The sequence below is a fragment of the Eucalyptus grandis genome, chromosome 2, assembly GCF_016545825.1.
Source record: "Eucalyptus grandis isolate ANBG69807.140 chromosome 2, ASM1654582v1, whole genome shotgun sequence".
In the NCBI taxonomy this organism is placed as follows: Eukaryota; Viridiplantae; Streptophyta; class Magnoliopsida; order Myrtales; family Myrtaceae; genus Eucalyptus; species Eucalyptus grandis.
The window spans coordinates 41,113,925-41,130,799 of NC_052613.1; the positions used below are offsets into that span (position 1 = coordinate 41,113,925).

A 16,875-nucleotide genomic window follows, 5' to 3' on the forward strand; every position below is an offset into this window, starting at 1 on the left:
GGGGATTATTTAAATATAAACTAAAAGTTTAAGAATTGTATCAAATAAATTAAATATTTAAGAATCATACTACAAAAATTAAAAATTCAACGATTATATTGCAGGTTAACTTAAAGTGTAGAAGCCATACGTGTCATTACCCCGTGATTGAACTCCAAGCGGATAGCAATTGGGGAACTTTCCTCTTCCAAGGGTCGTCCCAAAATACCCGGGACGTACGATTCCGAACTCACAAAACCAACGTGAAAGCTCGCCATGATTGGCATTGACCGGGGCTTTGCCCTTTTGGAATATCGTACGGCCGCCGCGCGTGAGCCCTCCGATTTCCCGCGAACGGACGGCCCGTATTTTTCCCCCCGGAATTCGGTACGCTGGGGCTGTCAGCGGGAAGCCACTAGTGCTTGTACAAAAGCGGAAACAAACCATGGAACGGTGCGCGGGGGGCCGTTGGGATCGCGAAGGGAGGCGACCGGCCACCGCCCGAGCCGGTTCCGCGCGCGAGAGAGATAGAGAGAGAAAATGCTTATATATTCCTTCCCCTCCTCCCTCTCTCTCTCTCCTTCTCTGTAAAATCAGAGTCCGAGCTGTTCCTTCATCACGTCGCGTCCATCCCTCTCTCTCTCCCTCTCTCTATCGCCGGCGATCATTGCCGTCGCGGAGTGATCGGGGAATGCGATTGGTCGGAAGTCGTCGATCCTTCTTCCGCAGCAATTCGCCCTGTCCTCCGGCAGCCGCCGGATAGTATCTCCGGCTGCTCGACTGACCGGAAGAAGCGGCGACGGAATCGGCGACCTCTCCTCCTTTCTCCGGTCACCTCTTTCTCTCTCTCTCTCTCTCTCTCGGTGAGTTTTCGTTTTGGAGCTCCGGTGTATTTAGGTGGAGGTGATCCTTACTCGTTCGCCACTGAATCGATCGACTGTCGGATGATGAGCGCGAGCTGTTGAAGCAAAAGCCAGTTCGGGGAGCGCACGGGAGGAGACTGCCTCTGCGGGTTGCGGACGATCGATTTGGAGCGGCGATGCTGGATCTCAACCTCAATGTCCTCTCCGCGGAGAGCTCTTATCAGGAGGAGAAGCTTTCCGACGTCTCGGGAAACCAAATGGACGAATCGGGGACATCGAACTCGTCGATCGTCAATGCCGACGCCGGCGACGACGATTCGTCCTCCGCACGCGCCGCCGGCGACGTGCACACCTTCCAGTTCGGCATCGTGAAGGCCGACGGCGGGGGGAACGACGCCGTCGAGACGAAGGAGCTGTTCCCTCTGAAAGAAGAGGAGTGTTCCCCTGGGGAGATGCCGATGGAGCTTTCCTTCGGGAATGGCGGCAGCGGAAGCGGAGGAGGGAGTCACGCGCGTGTAATGCCGCAACAGCAATCGCAGCAAGCGAAGAAGAGCAGGAGAGGTCCGAAGTCGAAGAGCTCGGAGTTCAGAGGAGTCACGTTTTACCGGAGGACTGGACGATGGGAATCGCATATTTGGTTGGTCGATTAACTCGTATTCTGTTTCAGTAAATTGATGCTGCTAATTTTGAACTTAATCAACGTTGAATCCGGAAAACCATGGGCTTCCGTAACTGGAGCCTCCTAATTGTTCTTAAATCACCGAAGGGATGGATGGATTTTCTAATTGGGGGAATTCTCTGTGCTACGTGGCTTTCGTGTGTGACGGGTTGGAGAGAGGCCTTTGATGCATTTATTACTTATTACCCTTCCTGAACTCTCGGAAGTTTCCCTACATTTCGTTGTCCTGAAATTTTTCTTCCCCGGAATTTATGAAAAAGAACGAATATGGCCTTTTAGTTGCTTCAGTATCAAATCTTCATTTTGATTTTAGTGTTGACTATGGGTTTTTGCCTGTTTCTTTCGGTACAGGGACTGTGGAAAACAGGTATATTTAGGTGAGTACATGACATATTATCAGATATGTATGTGTTTTGACTTTTTTCCTGTTATCGATGTACTTTGCGTCTACTTTACGTTGTCGAATGATTTAGTGATCCGAGATGGTTTTTCTTTAGGTGGATTTGACACGGCTCAGGCTGCAGCTAGGTAATTTAGTGTGTTGTGTACTGAAGCTATTGCCCTTTCAATTTGTTTATTCAACTCAAATTAATGATTCTCTTTATCTGGATTTCATGCATTCAGAGCCTATGATCGGGCTGCCATTAAATTCAGAGGAGTAGATGCAGACATCAACTTCCATATGAGTGACTATGAGGAGGATCTGAAGCAGGTATTCATAGTTTTATCCGTTCCATTTGACAATTCTCCTTATTCTTGTTCTCTGTTTGCCTTCTTCCTTTCTTCAAAGATATTATGTGTTTGCTTAGGGTCTTTCCTTGATTGTTGTACCGGCACAGATGAAGAGTCTGTCCAAGGAAGACTTTGTCCACATTCTTCGTAGACAGAGCACTGGCTTTTCAAGAGGGAGCTCCAAATATCGAGGAGTGACATTGCACAAGTGTGGTCGGTGGGAGGCTAGAATGGGACAATTTCTTGGCAAGAAGTAAGATGCTGGCTCATGCTGTTTTACCTTGCCCTTCCTTTCGTCTAAGCTTCTGCTCGCACTATTATCTTCTTGCTGCTAGTTCTCAGAGGGCTTTTGCTTGTCCCTCTACTTGAGAAATAGTAAAATCCTATATTGAAGAAAAATGATTGGATGGGGTTCTTTTTATGCTTATCTAGAAAAAAGACATGGCATTTTCATTTTGGAGATTGCAATGCTTGCATGCAGGTATATATACCTTGGGCTCTTCGACGGTGAAGTAGAAGCTGCAAGGTCTTAAAGATTATGAATTACCTGATCCAAAATTTGTTAATAGAAAACTCTCAACTTCATTACGATTCCTAATTCTATCCAACATGTCTGTGGTCTAATATTCTGGACGTCAGGGCTTATGACAAGGCAGCAATCAGATATAATGGAAGAGAAGCTGTCACCAACTTTGAACCAAGTTCTTATGAAGGGCAGATGATTCCTGTGGCTATGAATGAAGGTATTATGCGATACTATCAATTCCTTTATAGCTCGCTTTGAATAGAAAGTATCTGAGATCCTGTCTTTCCAAGTGATGGACCGGTTTATCTTAAAACATTTAATGCAGGTAGCGACCACAATCTGGAACTGAACTTGGGCATGTCAGCCCCTTCCTTTGGAAGTTCAGTGAAGGATGCTGATGAGCACCTACCATGCCATGCTGAGACATTTTCAGGGGTAATCTTATAAGCAACATGATTTTTATTCCTTTTTGCACTTTGCCATAATCGATCCCATGTCCCTATTGAAAATTAATCCCTTGGCTCTGCAAGCCATGGTGGATGTAGACAGAGGGATTATCTTGTGGTGTGACAGCTTTTATGTAGCGTGCAAACTTGTTTGCCATACTTCTGCTGGATGGTGGAAATTATACAGTTGCCAGTATTAATAGCTGCTCATATTCTTTGTATACTATTTTGCAGATACCTAATTTTGCTTCGGCAGTACTAGGTGACTCAGCACTCAGAGGTTTATCAATGACATCCCACCATCATTCTTCACAGAACTGTGTATACCCTCGTTTCTTCTCAAATGAGGTAAAGATTCCATTTGATTTCTCTAGAGAATATATAAGAATTGACTCTCTGAAAAGATCCAGCTGCATGTTTCATTCTCCGAAATACCAACACAATTGTCATGAACAAAGTTGTGCAGATAGCTATAGGACCTTGCAATACTTGTCGGGTTGGAAATTTCAGGTTTTTTACATTTGGCCATTGATTTAATTGAACTGCTTACAAGAGACTATTTCCCAATGCTTGTCGATCTGCATGACTGGCTATTAGCTCAGATCTTCTGGTGGTAAATCTGGATATCTGAATACCTGGAATGATGGCATTAGATAACTAATTGCAGAGTCAAAGACAATGATGATAAAAAGGCTTCTCGAAATCTCTGTGAGTCCTAATCATGATGGAATCTGCACTGGTTATGCAGGAAAAAGATACTGAGCAGAGAAATGAAGTCCCTTCCTCGCAAGGATTGCACTGGGTCTGGCCAATGCGTGACCAAGTCAGTACCAGTGCTGCTTCAGTGCCACCGTCCTCGACTGCAGCATCATCAGGATTCCCATATTCAGTCCCTCCTTACTCCGCTGCCATGGTTGCATCACCACCGTCTCGCTTCCCTCCTCCCTATACAGTAGCCTCCAATTCCTCTCGATGCAACGATCAGATGACATCTCCATGACCGCCAATATAAGTTGTTTTCTCTATGATGAACCAACGGCAAAAACAACTAATAGCTTGGTCTTCATAGTTTCCTGTATCGTTTGGGTCGACATCGCACTCATAGAATTTTTATTCTGACTCCTTAACATGCAATTGTTTTGTGCAGATAGCGACACGAAAGGCAAAGGTCATTTTGATTCCCCTCGTAGTATCATTCGTACGTTAGACGTACTTATTTGCTCCCGATGTTGACCAATTTAATTTCGCTCTAATAGTCCCTATCACGATACGATTTAATCCTAGGAGTGGACGCCTACAAAACCAGAGTGCAAGTTTCATTCTGGCAATTCTATTGGTCCTCATTACTAGGACATACTTATTACGCGGGATCGAAAAAGAATGCGTACTCGTACCTACCCTCTTAAAGAGTTTTTTTGTCGAGGCCAATAGGTCAGCCGGATTTGATTGATAATCGGGTCTAACGAAAGAGGTAGTGTGTATGTAAAAATTAGCAAGGTCACTCTCGGTTCGGCACAACATTTGAGACGGTTGTCCGGACAGAGGCCATGCAACAACCCGACCATCCCAGCTATTTGTGGTTTAGAATTAGTTTAGTAACTTTTCAAGCATAATTTCTGCTCATAAATGATTTTTCTAATTCTATTTCATAGATGAGCTTCTAAGCATTTAAAAACGTTTGATAATTGCTCAAAATTCATATTTATTTCCTGAATAAAAATACGCATTTGGTATGACTCATAAATTCTTTTGCGACTCAAATTTTCCTTTAATTTTTAAAATAATTTTATTACTTTTTTTTTTCCTTCCTTTTTTTTTTTTTTCCTTAAGCCAATTTTTCTCGTTGGAGCTTCCTTAAAGACCAACTCGCGAAGCCATCGACAAGACTCGTCCTCACTTGGCCACCAATTGAGAGGCTTAACCTCGGAGCGTTGGCAACCCTCAGCAAGATCGAACTCGCGAAGCCATCGACAAGACTCGTCCTCACTTGGCCACCAATTGAGAGGCTTAACCTCGCTCAGCCACCACGAGATCGGCCTCACCATGGCTAGGTGACATTAACCTCACTGGGGTTTGGTGAAGCTCAGCCTCACTGGTGGTTGGGCAAGTTCGAGCCTGCCAATGGCAAGGCGAGCTCAACCTCACCGGGAGCCGGCCACGCTTTACCAAACGGATATCTATTCTTTTTTTTTTGTTCTAAACAGGCCTCGGCAGATGATAACTGATAAGTAGCGGCGGGCTATTGTTGATGGGCCCAACAAATTGTAGAAAATGGCCCCAAAGGGCATGAAATCAAATGCGCCTGCCCATCAAAGCCCCTTAACAAAACGGGTCGTTCCAGGCACGGGCCGGCTTGTTTGACATCGATAGTCCAGATGCACGACTCAAAGCACGAACGTTCACCCTAAAACAAAAGCTAATAAAGGTCTGACACCACTAGGTTTAAGATCATAAACTCCAGGCCTCCGAAGCCTCGGCTGTAGAACCCATTGGGAGGTGAACTCTCACAAGAACCTCTTACTCTCACCCCTCTACATTTTTGCTTTTACTAAAATACGAATTTCCAACTGCCACGGAAAAAGATCGTCTTAAACATGATTCCATGATATATTTCAGCAAAGAAAACGTCTTAACGATGTGATGCCAGCAACATGACATAGTGAACTCAACCGGTACTGAATCGGTCTTGCACCATTTCAGGGGTAATCAATTTAACATAAACATGGACAAACTGACAAGAATTTCCATCCGTTCCACTAGTATAACAAGGAGCTAATGCAAATAAGTGAAAAGCAACGCATCGCTCCCTAGGACTGCAGACAGAAACCGTAGCTTGGGCATGAGCTACCATCAGAAATCCAGACTACCTCCTGATGTTGGTGATAAGAAGGCCAAGGGGAAGTGCTCAAGAGGCCGACTGAAGCAAACAATCCAACACCAAAGAGAACATTCATTCTCACAGTCCATTTCCTACTCGATATCTCCTGCTGCATTGTTGCCCCACATAAATTGTTACCCGGGACAAGAGGGTTGAGATCAATGTCTGCATATATCAACAGCGATCAGCAAAGGGCACACGTGAACTAACCAGCCAGGTTTGATTACACAGCGCACTGCACTGCTAATCTTTCGTGTTTGGCACATAAACTATGGCAGAAATCACCTGCAATCACACCCCAAAATTAAAAAGAAAGAAAAGGTTATTGGGGTTGGAAAAAACAACATACCAATAGAAAATGCATTTGGACTTGAGGAAGAAGATATATGCACATGTTCTTCATAACAAGGAAGAAAAGATTACATATATGCTAACAAAAAATACATTTGGATGCAAGGAAAAACTTCTTTTGCAACTTACGAGTCCTCAGAAGCCCGCATGCTTTAAGTCCCAACACTCCAACAGTATTGGGTTCAAAGAATAATTCTGATGCAAATGCCGTACATTTACCTGCCGAGCATGAAGACCGCCAAATGTCTAAAGTTCTATCCCTCAATAGGCCCAGTGAGAGCTGTCAAGATTCTGTCCCATCTCAAGTAAGGTAATATCTTGCACAAAATGGATAAACAACAGCCCTCACAAACAATCAGCAAACATTGCACTTCATGGAAATCACATCCCAAATGATCTGTTACACAGATCCCCTGAACTAGGCATGCAATACTTCTGATTCTCAAGACTGTCGCAGATCTTATTAATTCCAAGCCTCTCATTTCTAAGCAACTCAGCCATAACCACACCATCTCCACCAGGAATGGTGTTCCGACCACTCCAGCGGCCATTGGACATACTCCTTTGGAGAGAAAGCTGCGTGTAAGATGATACATTTCCCATTTGTGACTGATCAAAAATCCTCGAAGCAATGTCAAAGGAATTATTAAGAGAAGCATAACCTGCACTTGTCTCATATCTTAAATTCGAGTGTGCAGGAAAAGATCTTTTCATTAATAAATTATGTCCAGCATCACTGTCCAAAGTATTCAGTTGTTGAGATAATGACCCAAGATCGAATGATGGGCTATTGAAACCACCTTGAATCGTCCCTCTGCCAACAGCTAAAATAGCAGGATCCATGAATTCAATGTCTCCTGTACTGTTGACACTCGCATTTGGTTGTGTCTGATATGAATTTCTCAACAAGTTGATGTCAGGCAAATGGTTCCCTGAGATAGAAAATTATAGCAATTATTTCAAGCACAAAAGTACTAAAAAGAACTTGCTGAATCACATAATATCTCACCCAAATAAGTGTCAAAATTCCTATCAGTTCTCTCATGAGAAGAAAACCCTGGTGGAGGTGCTTTATTGGGAACAGAGAAACCAGGTGGAGCAGAAATTTGAGATCTTGAACCTACCAGTAGTTAAACAAGAAAGTCAGGAAGCTACTAGGCACCCAAAAAGCACTACAGCAACAAAACATATTTATAGCAGAAGACATAAATAAGTGGAGCCTTTTGAATTCAGGAAATGAACAGTCAAAATAAAATTGAGATGCATAGTTCCACTAAAGTTGCAAGCTCAACACCAGCCAAAGTGCTATGTTTATGAAGGCATTTTATGCATAGTGTGGCGCATAAAATTACCAAATTTATCTTTCTTAAGCATCATCAACCAGATAACAACAGAAATCACAGTAAGATTAGGACTCATACAATCCAAGTAAACCGACAATCAGGGAAACTGGCCATAACTCTTCAGTGGTTGACAGAAAGTAATTGTACAATTCAAGCCATCTTCAAAAAGTTCTAAATAAAGGTTTTTGTACAACAATAAACCTTAGCTTGCATGTAGCAAAAATTTGTCCAGGGAAATGACGGCAGTAGATATAATCAGAGAGCTAAGACCATATATCATGCAGCATGGAAAATGTCTGACACATGATGAACTTAAAGTCAAAAGCATGAGATTCAAGAAGTGAGAATTGGACTGATTGGTTAATCACAACAAAAGAAAGTTACACTAACTATATGAAAACCTAATAACAGGTAACAGACAACTTGATATTTTTACAGCCATGCACATGCAAGGGAACACAAACAGATTAAAGCCATGGAGTAACGGAAGCAATGATTAGTGCATGCATGCTTTAAGCAATTAAACTTGAGTCTTGGACCACAACTCGTGATTTTGCTGTCACAATGCAATAAAATTATTGCTTTTGTGACCACAAAGAGCCAACATAAAATAAGGAGAAACTAACAGTGCATTTGGTAACTATTCTCTTCTTGAGAACAATTTATGCTTAGAAATAATTCCTTTTTATTTTGTTCCCTGGACAAGTTTCTAAGCATTTGAAGGCGTTTGGTAATTGTCTAAAATTTCTATTCCCAAGATAAAAATATGCGTTTAGTAAAATCTCAAATTCTTTTATGAATTAAAATTTCTTTCAATTTTTTAAAACTTTTACTATATTTTTCTCTTTTTTGTTTTCTTCTCTCTCCTTTTTTTCTTTATCTTTTTCTATCCCTCTTCTTCTTCTCTAGCCGGTCGCTGGCCACAGTCTTGCGGCAGCTAGCAGCAAGGCCTGGCAAGGCCGAGCCTCGCCGATGGCTGGTCAAGCCTCCCTATTGGCCAAGCGAGCTCGCCCAGCCACCAGTAAGGCTCAGCCTCACCCACATCTAGAGAGCTCCAGTGCACTTGCCGGACCTTGCCCAGCCAGTTGCTGGCCATCGCCATGGCTGGCAACCAACAATGAGGAAGAAGAGAAATGGAAAGAACAGGAAAAGAAGAAAAGAAAAGAAAAAGAATATTGGCTTGATTTTAGAATTATTCCAACAACAAAGAAATAACTTTTTTCTACTTCTTAATTCTATCCCAAATTTACTCCCGGAAATAAAAAAGTTACCAAACAGATTTCTGTTCTTTTTTCGTTGCAGAGAACAAAAGAATATAATCAGTTATTATTTGGCCAGTTAACCAACAGACCCTAAGCAAGCATGTGCAATGAATTTAGATAGAAAGAGGACCTGCCTGACAGGAAAAAAAGGAGGACCAACCTAAGCAGTGAAAGTGACAGTGACATGAACAGGACCAAACCAAAAGGAAAAATAAAATCCGACCACTTTTTATGAATAAAGAAATATGTTTCTAAAAAAATAATGCTTACAAAAGTACCCTTTAATGCAAAGGAGAATCAATTAAGTACCCCCATGGAAAGGAACCCAACCAAAGCCTCTCTGGAAAAACCACCAAATTAATCTAACTCCCAAACAATCCCAGAATTTAGCATCTTACATTTCATTTCTCCATATTCATGCGGGTATTTCCAGCTATATCCTCCCTAGGACATTCTTGAGATCATAAGCTATCTGCATCTATAGAATGTGAACATCTACCACTGTGGGAACAATCTTGAGATGACATAGTAGTTTCATGTATCGGAATAGGTCTTTCCAGTTGGGGATACTATTTGAAGTGGGAAAATCATAAGTACAAGATATAAGAAGCGCAAACAAGCTCCAAGAAAAATTTCATGATTAATGGACTATCAGCATATAATGACGACAAAAATGACAACAATGACATATGCAAGCCCACTAAATGGGCTTGGCAATATGAATCCTATTACACCACTGTTCTCAATTCTATAAATTGGATCCTCATAAGCTCTAAATACTCCACATCTTTCATTATCATCTCCTCACATTAATTTACATTCTATCGTCATGTCACAGAAAAATATGCATCCAAATAAGGGGTGACGATGGACCCATCAAGACAGACAATAAACTCCAAACTTCAGGCAAGATCACAAGTATTGCAAACAGATCAGTAAATACGCATAGCAAACTAGATATGGCAAACTTTCATGATATAGAAATGAAATTTACTGAAAAAGACTAAACTTTTAAATAGAAAAGAAGCAATCAGAACTCTACCAGGGGTCTTACCAGATGAGAGAACTGATTGAGAGGCAGCACGATTGCCTACCTCCTCAAATCTCGAAAGAGACCCATTAACAACCACAGGATTATGTGAGTATGACCGACAATTTTTACCAAAATCTTCATCAAGAGATCTGTTTCTAGGCATCTGCTCAGTGATAGTAAAAGGTGGGTTGACATCAAATGCATGAGTAATTGATTCTTCTTGTCTGGCAAAAGAGAACCTGGACTGGTTGCTGTTTTGAACTTTTCGGTAACTCGAAGATCTAACAGAACCTTCGTGCTTGTCTGACTCACCCAAAAGATTAGCCAAATGCTGAGGTGAGGACAATGAGTCACTCCACAAATCAAGATCCAGAGACAAGATATTGGAGATCATACTGCTTTCACCTGCTTTTAAAGAATTGTGCATCTCAACTTTAGATCCATTGCCTTGCAACATTCCAAATTGCCTCTCTCTAACTTCAGAAGTTCTATCCAAATCCGCACGATCATTTACCATCTTTTCAAGGTTTCGACTAGATATTGCTGAACTTCTTCCTTCCATATTACTATCTACAGGTATTAAACTGGCACTTAAATTATTGATATTGACCACCTCACTATGCTGTGAAGAATGAGATGTGGAACAATTTGACACATGAGACAGATTTCCAGAAGTAGAGAAAGAAGTTGAATAATCAAAGACTTCTGGATCTTCAAGTCTTCGATTATTGAAACATAATACATCTTCTTCAACTTGAGAATGCATAGTTGGCAATCGATCAGTCGGAAAAAAGACCTCCCTGTCCCTGTTGGATGGAACATTGCTGACCACTGCCAAAGGCAAAGACTCTTTATAGTTATCCACGCATGATTGTTGCAGTATACTCTGATTCCCCATTGATACAATCCATCCTGGATCAGAGATGCAAAAGGTAGGCACTGGACTGCCTGATGATTCACCCTGGAGTTTTCCATGCACACTTAATGATGATACGTCAGAGCACAATTTCTTATTCTTACCATTAATTTGAGCATGTTCTTCTTTCTCTGCATAAGTACTAGCTGATTCACAAGTGCTCCTGGCAGATTTTACAGTGTTCTGGGGCATGCTACTAATGTTTCTACCTTCCTTGCTACTTATTAAATCGGATAACCTGCCACCTGTAATATCAGTAGCCGTAGTCCCATCTGCTGCAGCAGGTTTAACTGACAAAGAGAGGTCGGACTCTATACAATTGTGCTGCTTTGAACAACTTGATGAGCCCAACATAATTTTAGCTGCTATACAATTTTGATCATTCAAGGGTGGCTTTTTCACCCCATCACCATGCGGTGGAGAATGTTGAGCTGTATCTGCACCTACTACAGTTATGGATACTCCACTAGCCATCGCAGACTTCTCTTTGTATGGTCTATCAGAACATTCTGAAGTTGCAGCTTGAGCACGCTGTCCCCTAATTTACATGTCAAAGAGAGTTGCAAATAAAAGGTAGCACAACTAAATAGCAGTAAATAGTTATCAATGCATAATGTTCCCTTCAGCCCCTGTACCAAGCATTTCAAAGAACTAATGGCGCTGTTTGTTTTGATTATCTCAAAAATAAAAGGCTGATAGGAAACTGTGACATCTCAGGTGATTAACCAGTCAAGATAAGTTCCATTGAGAAACAGACAACGTTTTTCTGGTTTTTTAAACTTCTAATGACCGCATTACCATGAAGCTGCAGCAGGAAGAGTAGCCGACCTAGTAGTGGTTCCATTTGGTAGAGAAACTTTAATCACGTTTGCTGCATTCTACAAAAAAAAAAAAAAAAAAAATATATATATATATATATATATATATATATATATATAAATTAATAAGGGAAATCAAGAAACATCTATAAAAGTCAAGCATACTGAACAACATCCATGTAAAGACAACGTGATTGAGCAAGATTAAAATGCACCAGCAAATTAATCAATTAAACATAAATAATAGAATGCGCATTCAATGAAATGCCTCTGGAATGTTTACCATGGTATACTTGAAAGGAAGCCATAACTAATCCTCAACAGTGAGAAGCTCAACATACAACCGGAATACTAAAATCTTACATTTGAAGCATTATTGATATTTGGTTTTGTGGCAGAAGGCAAGGTGCTGTTACAGTTATAATCAAATGGAGGTGGCAATACACTTCCAGTGCGCCTTTGCATACAGTAGCCATTGCCTGTCATTTGCTGGACCCTAGTCCTTTAAAGCAACAAGATAGTTTAGCACAATAATATGTCATCACATTCTATTAAATCAGCTAAACGTTAGCAGAAAGGGACCGAAATGCATCAATTTCTGAACTCTATCTCACAAAATATTAAATCCTATAAATACACATAAATGTGCTGTATAGATACATGTAGTTTATTGCCGTAAGTAAACCACAACTATGCTTCCATACCTACACACGACAAATGTTTACAAATATATAGACAAAATAAAGATATTACCGGTAGAAAAAAATCAAAAGATTGACAATACATCTAAGAGATAGCAGGAACGGCAAATCAACAACTTGGAGGTGTTTCAAACTAGTTCAGCAAGTGCTGATCAACACTATAATTTGTAGACCAGTAAAATATGAGTTCATGCATTTATAATAATTCCTATTGCCTGTTTTACATGATTATAGAACTGATCCTAGTAACTAGAAAGAACGAAGGTAGTGCGAAATAAGATAATCATCTTCTTCTGACATAAGAAGAGGCCAGCTCCACAAAAGAAACTTTGATCTCAGCACCTTTGTGTTATTCCCCTCAAAAGAAGAAAAAAAAAAAAGAAGGGTAAGACAATGCTGGCACTAAAAAAAAAACCGGACCTTGTGTATGCTGAAATTATTTCATCCTTGGTGAAGCTATCCTCCTGAGACCCAGTCTCATGCAGATAGAGACAATCTGGGTTGGTGCAGGGCTGGATTAGAAAAAACTCGTTAGCTTAATTAAGTTCAAAGAACCTTAATAAAGCTATCTTTCCCATAAGATAAAATGGAACAGACTGATGATATCTTATTTGTGGTTCATACCGCATTTCTAAGCCATGCATGACAGTACTTAGTGGTTCCAAAACATGCCCTGAACGCGCCATCCAAAATCATCAAATTGATCTGCCTTATGCAGCAAACATAGGGAGAAAATACATATCCGGAAATGAGAAATACCTTAATGGTCTACCATCCAACACATACCCATGAACAGACTGAATACAACGGACTGCTTCCTCCTCTTTTGAGAAAGTAATATATCTAAGGGAAAGCATACAGTACATTTGTAAGCAACTATCTACTTAAGACCATATGTTTTTGTGAGGAAATATAAAGTGCAAAAGAAATCACAGACCTGAAAGAAATTCCAGGCAATGAGTCTAAAAATTGGAAGACGGAAGAGGCCAATCAGCCACATAACCAAAAGCTGAAGGTGCATGACCAAAAAGCTATCTAGGGGGAAAAAAACTCTCCCCTTAAAACTCATGCGAATCAGGAAAGAACAATTTAAGACAGCACAGTTCCAAGAACAACACTCTGTTCAGCTAAAAACAGATTAAGAATGATGACATTTCTTCAGACCAGACTCTTGGAAATTTGTCAACTCACACACTGCAGGTGTTGTTTGGAAACTGCTGAATGGCACCAGTAGCTGTCTGGGACATAGATACTTTAAGAACCTTCCCATACTGACTGAAGTATTCTCTCCGCTGAAGAATCTGCATGTATATCATACAGATAATATCACCGGTCTGAATCAGCAAAAATCAATAGCTGGACCAGTAAGTCAGTATATGTGAGTGAACAAATGCCCGATTATACTTAGGGTAAGCATGAGTAGGAAATAGTTTCCATGTTGCATGAGAGAGGGAAGGAGAACAGAGAGAGAGACACACACATCTTCATCTGCTAAGTTAAGAGGCAAGCCGACTATGTACACAAGGTTCCGTTGTATCACCCGAACACTACCCAATTGCTTTCTCCCCTCTGAAGATTTTGTCTTTGCCCTTTGACACTTCATTTTTTTCTCTGTATTAATTTCAGCCACCAATCTGATAGAAAAGATACGATCACCAAAAGAAAGCTGATATGGAAGTCAAATCAGAATCGCGCACATCAGAATAACACCTCTCACAGTTTGCAGCCGTCCCTACAATCTTCTCCTTGTCATAAGGGGCTCGACATGCTGGGCAACGCCCCTCTGTTTCATCCTTCTCTGCCATGTCCATTATGTGATGCCAACACCAAACACATATCTAAGATAGACACAGAAATTGAATGAGAGACAGAGGCATACATAATCGGCAATAGTTGGCAAGCATGATCCAAATATCAGGTGCAAGCTTGATATTCTAAGGACCAAGTTTCTTGATTTTGTAACAATCTTGCTAAACATGGGTTTTAGAATGATGATAATTTCAAAGGATACCATGAGCCTTGTTTATCTAAATTCACTGCTTTGCACAGAACAAAGAACATGAATGAATAGTAAGAAATGAAATGAGAAATGAGACTCCCCACGGCACAACCAACGCAGAATGAAAGTGAGGAACTAAGAGAAGATTATATTTAACTTTCAGACCTCATATCCACATTTGCAAGGTTTCAATTGCTGATCCGTCAAATCCATCTCCTCAGCACAAAGAGGACAGGTCTTTTCTCCCTCGTCGCACATGGTATCCCTGAATTTAAATGGAATGAATTCATGAAGCAGGATGAGCCGGCAGAAATTTCAGAGAAACGTTTGAGTCCAATCTCACTGTTATTAACTCATCGAGGTTGCATGGGAGTAATTGAAACGAAAACAAACAAGGTGTTAACACATCAAACTCAGCCTAATAATTGGAAAACGTCCACTTTCGAAACAATTTCACAATTTCAGCTTCCTCCGTCTTTTGCCTTGACTAGACCGATTAAAGACAAAGAAAACCAAGAATGGCTCAGGCTCGGGGTCAGAAGGAAAGACATGTTAAACCACTGTCCAGGAGTACATTCAGTCAAATGATGCATCAATTCCAGTATCGTCCTTCCTTTAAAAATTCTACGTCCATACTTTTCGACTGCCATCACTTGATAATCCAGCTTTCGATAAACGGACATCCACAGTGACGAGTCAACCCCAAAAAAATCCCAATGAAGTCGATATCATCAAACGCACAGTCCACCCTCCCTCCATATATCGCAAACCAAAACCCTCGATCCCTACTCGATCAACGCAAAAAACATCGGTCGATCTCAATCCGCCCCGCGGACCGTGACCTCGCGGATCAGATAAATCACGAGAGCGCCGCCATCGCCAGCGACCTCGAATGGGCGGACGGACCGGACCGCACGCCTCCCGACTCAGTCAAGTGCAATCGCACGGAACGCGCGGATCGAGCTGGACCGTAGCCGGCGCGCCGCGGGAGATGCGAGATCGCGACGACGCCGACGAAAAACGACGAGACGACGAGAGAGAGGGAAGGCTAGGGTTCGAGATGAGGGCCTGAGGAACTTACGGATGCGGGAAGGAGACGGCGGGGAGAGGATTCGGCGAGGGACGGGATGGCGGAGAAGACGCGCGACCCGGCGAGAACGAGAGCGAGAGCGAGAGAGCGAAACCACGAAGCGAAGCCTCTTGTTGTGCGTGCATGTGATGATGGCGGATTTGGCCGCCGGTCTTTTCCTATGCGCGTCGCTGTCGCTAGAAAATAATTGGGGTGGACTGGTTGACTTCCGTGTCGTGCCCCTCCAATTAGCTTCATTTTTCCTGATTAATTTAGACCGCGGCCAGATTGCCTGGACTCCAATCCCACCAATCCGGCCGGTCCTATCTGATTCCAGATCTGCCAAATGCCACTCCACTTTGCCATGTGTGGATTCGCTCGTCGTGCGGCACTGAACACTGCCGCTATGATTGTCGTGTGATAAGACACATGGCACGATCGAATTATATTGGACCGATTAGCGTTTGATTAGTGATTTGTCGTTGTCAAACTTCTGCCGGTCGTTAGATTAAATTATGAAAATGATAAAAAGAAAGTACTTTTAAATGTAACGTCAAATTATTATAGCATAATAATTTATAGAAAATGCGTGATGACTTGATATCATCTTCACTTTCATTTCGCTTATTAGTGACGGACTATTGAGCATTTCAAAGTTAGAATCATTACAGGATTTAATCAAATACCTCATGACAAATTGACCACAACTAAGGATAAGTGGTTCCATTAGTCAATTATACTTCCTTTCTTTTCTAATACATATTCTCACTTTGTTAAACAATGTTAAAAAAGTCATGTGGTTGTCTACATAGACAATGGAAGTCAAGCGATACTAACATATCAGTCGTAGCAAAAACATGTCAATTTATTGTATATGTTTTTTTTTCTTTTCTTTTTTTCCTATCCCCTTTTGTCTTCTTCCTTAGTTTGTACCTGATGAGGTATGTGCCGTTGCCACCCCCATTGCCATCGCTAGTGAGTTTGCCACAGGAAAAAGAAAAGGAAAAAGAGAAAAGAATTAAGAAAATAAAAACATACAATGAGTTGGCATGTTAACTCATGTTTTTTTTTTGCGTGAGTGCCACTTTAGCACAATCTGTCTTTCACCATCCACGTAAGCAATAATATAAGATTTTTAACAATGCCCATTGATAAAATCTATACGGAGGTAAAAGTGTCCTACGGATATAAGTTTTGGACTTTTTGTTTAATAATTTTTTTTTTGTAAATATATATCACACAAGTGCAAGTTTGAGGTATCTTTTGTCATTAAAAATTTG

The 16,875-nt window shown here is 41.4% G+C and overlaps 2 protein-coding genes across 9 annotated transcripts; one reads left to right on the forward strand and one right to left on the reverse strand.

The window, feature by feature from the left end:
* Positions 1 to 549: 549 nt before the first annotated feature.
* On the forward strand, positions 550 to 4,437 carry LOC104432834 (AP2-like ethylene-responsive transcription factor TOE3). 4 transcript variants are annotated; one of them, XM_039307579.1, is made up of 10 exons: positions 550 to 1,479; positions 1,873 to 1,898; positions 2,019 to 2,049; positions 2,146 to 2,233; positions 2,331 to 2,506; positions 2,735 to 2,779; positions 2,893 to 2,996; positions 3,105 to 3,214; positions 3,460 to 3,573; positions 3,974 to 4,437. In XM_039307579.1, the coding sequence occupies exons 1-10, from the start codon at positions 1,019 to 1,021 to the stop codon at positions 4,223 to 4,225; spliced, it is 1,407 nt and encodes a 468-aa protein (XP_039163513.1). In that variant the 5' UTR covers positions 550 to 1,018; the 3' UTR covers positions 4,226 to 4,437. The 4 variants fall into 4 exon arrangements, with proteins under 4 accessions (XP_039163513.1, XP_010043686.2, XP_039163514.1 ...); XM_010045384.2 differs by having other exon boundaries at positions 2,361 to 2,506; XM_039307580.1 differs by lacking the exon at positions 2,735 to 2,779.
* A 1,371-nt stretch (positions 4,438 to 5,808) lies between these two features.
* On the reverse strand, positions 5,809 to 15,778 carry LOC104432833. 5 transcript variants are annotated; one of them, XM_039307809.1, is made up of 15 exons: positions 15,608 to 15,776; positions 14,692 to 14,791; positions 14,238 to 14,365; positions 14,008 to 14,161; positions 13,719 to 13,828; positions 13,287 to 13,370; positions 13,152 to 13,200; positions 12,948 to 13,039; positions 12,190 to 12,328; positions 11,807 to 11,886; positions 10,114 to 11,546; positions 7,464 to 7,574; positions 6,674 to 7,386; positions 6,314 to 6,388; positions 5,809 to 6,212 (listed from the first exon to the last, which is right to left on the reverse strand). In XM_039307809.1, the coding sequence occupies exons 1-13, from the start codon at positions 15,739 to 15,741 to the stop codon at positions 6,836 to 6,838; spliced, it is 3,165 nt and encodes a 1,054-aa protein (XP_039163743.1). In that variant the 5' UTR covers positions 15,742 to 15,776; the 3' UTR covers positions 5,809 to 6,212; positions 6,314 to 6,388; positions 6,674 to 6,835. The 5 variants fall into 5 exon arrangements, with proteins under 5 accessions (XP_039163743.1, XP_039163742.1, XP_039163744.1 ...); XM_039307808.1 differs by having other exon boundaries at positions 6,584 to 7,386; XM_039307810.1 differs by having other exon boundaries at positions 5,809 to 6,388; positions 12,190 to 12,322; positions 15,608 to 15,778.
* Positions 15,779 to 16,875: the final 1,097 nt, after the last annotated feature.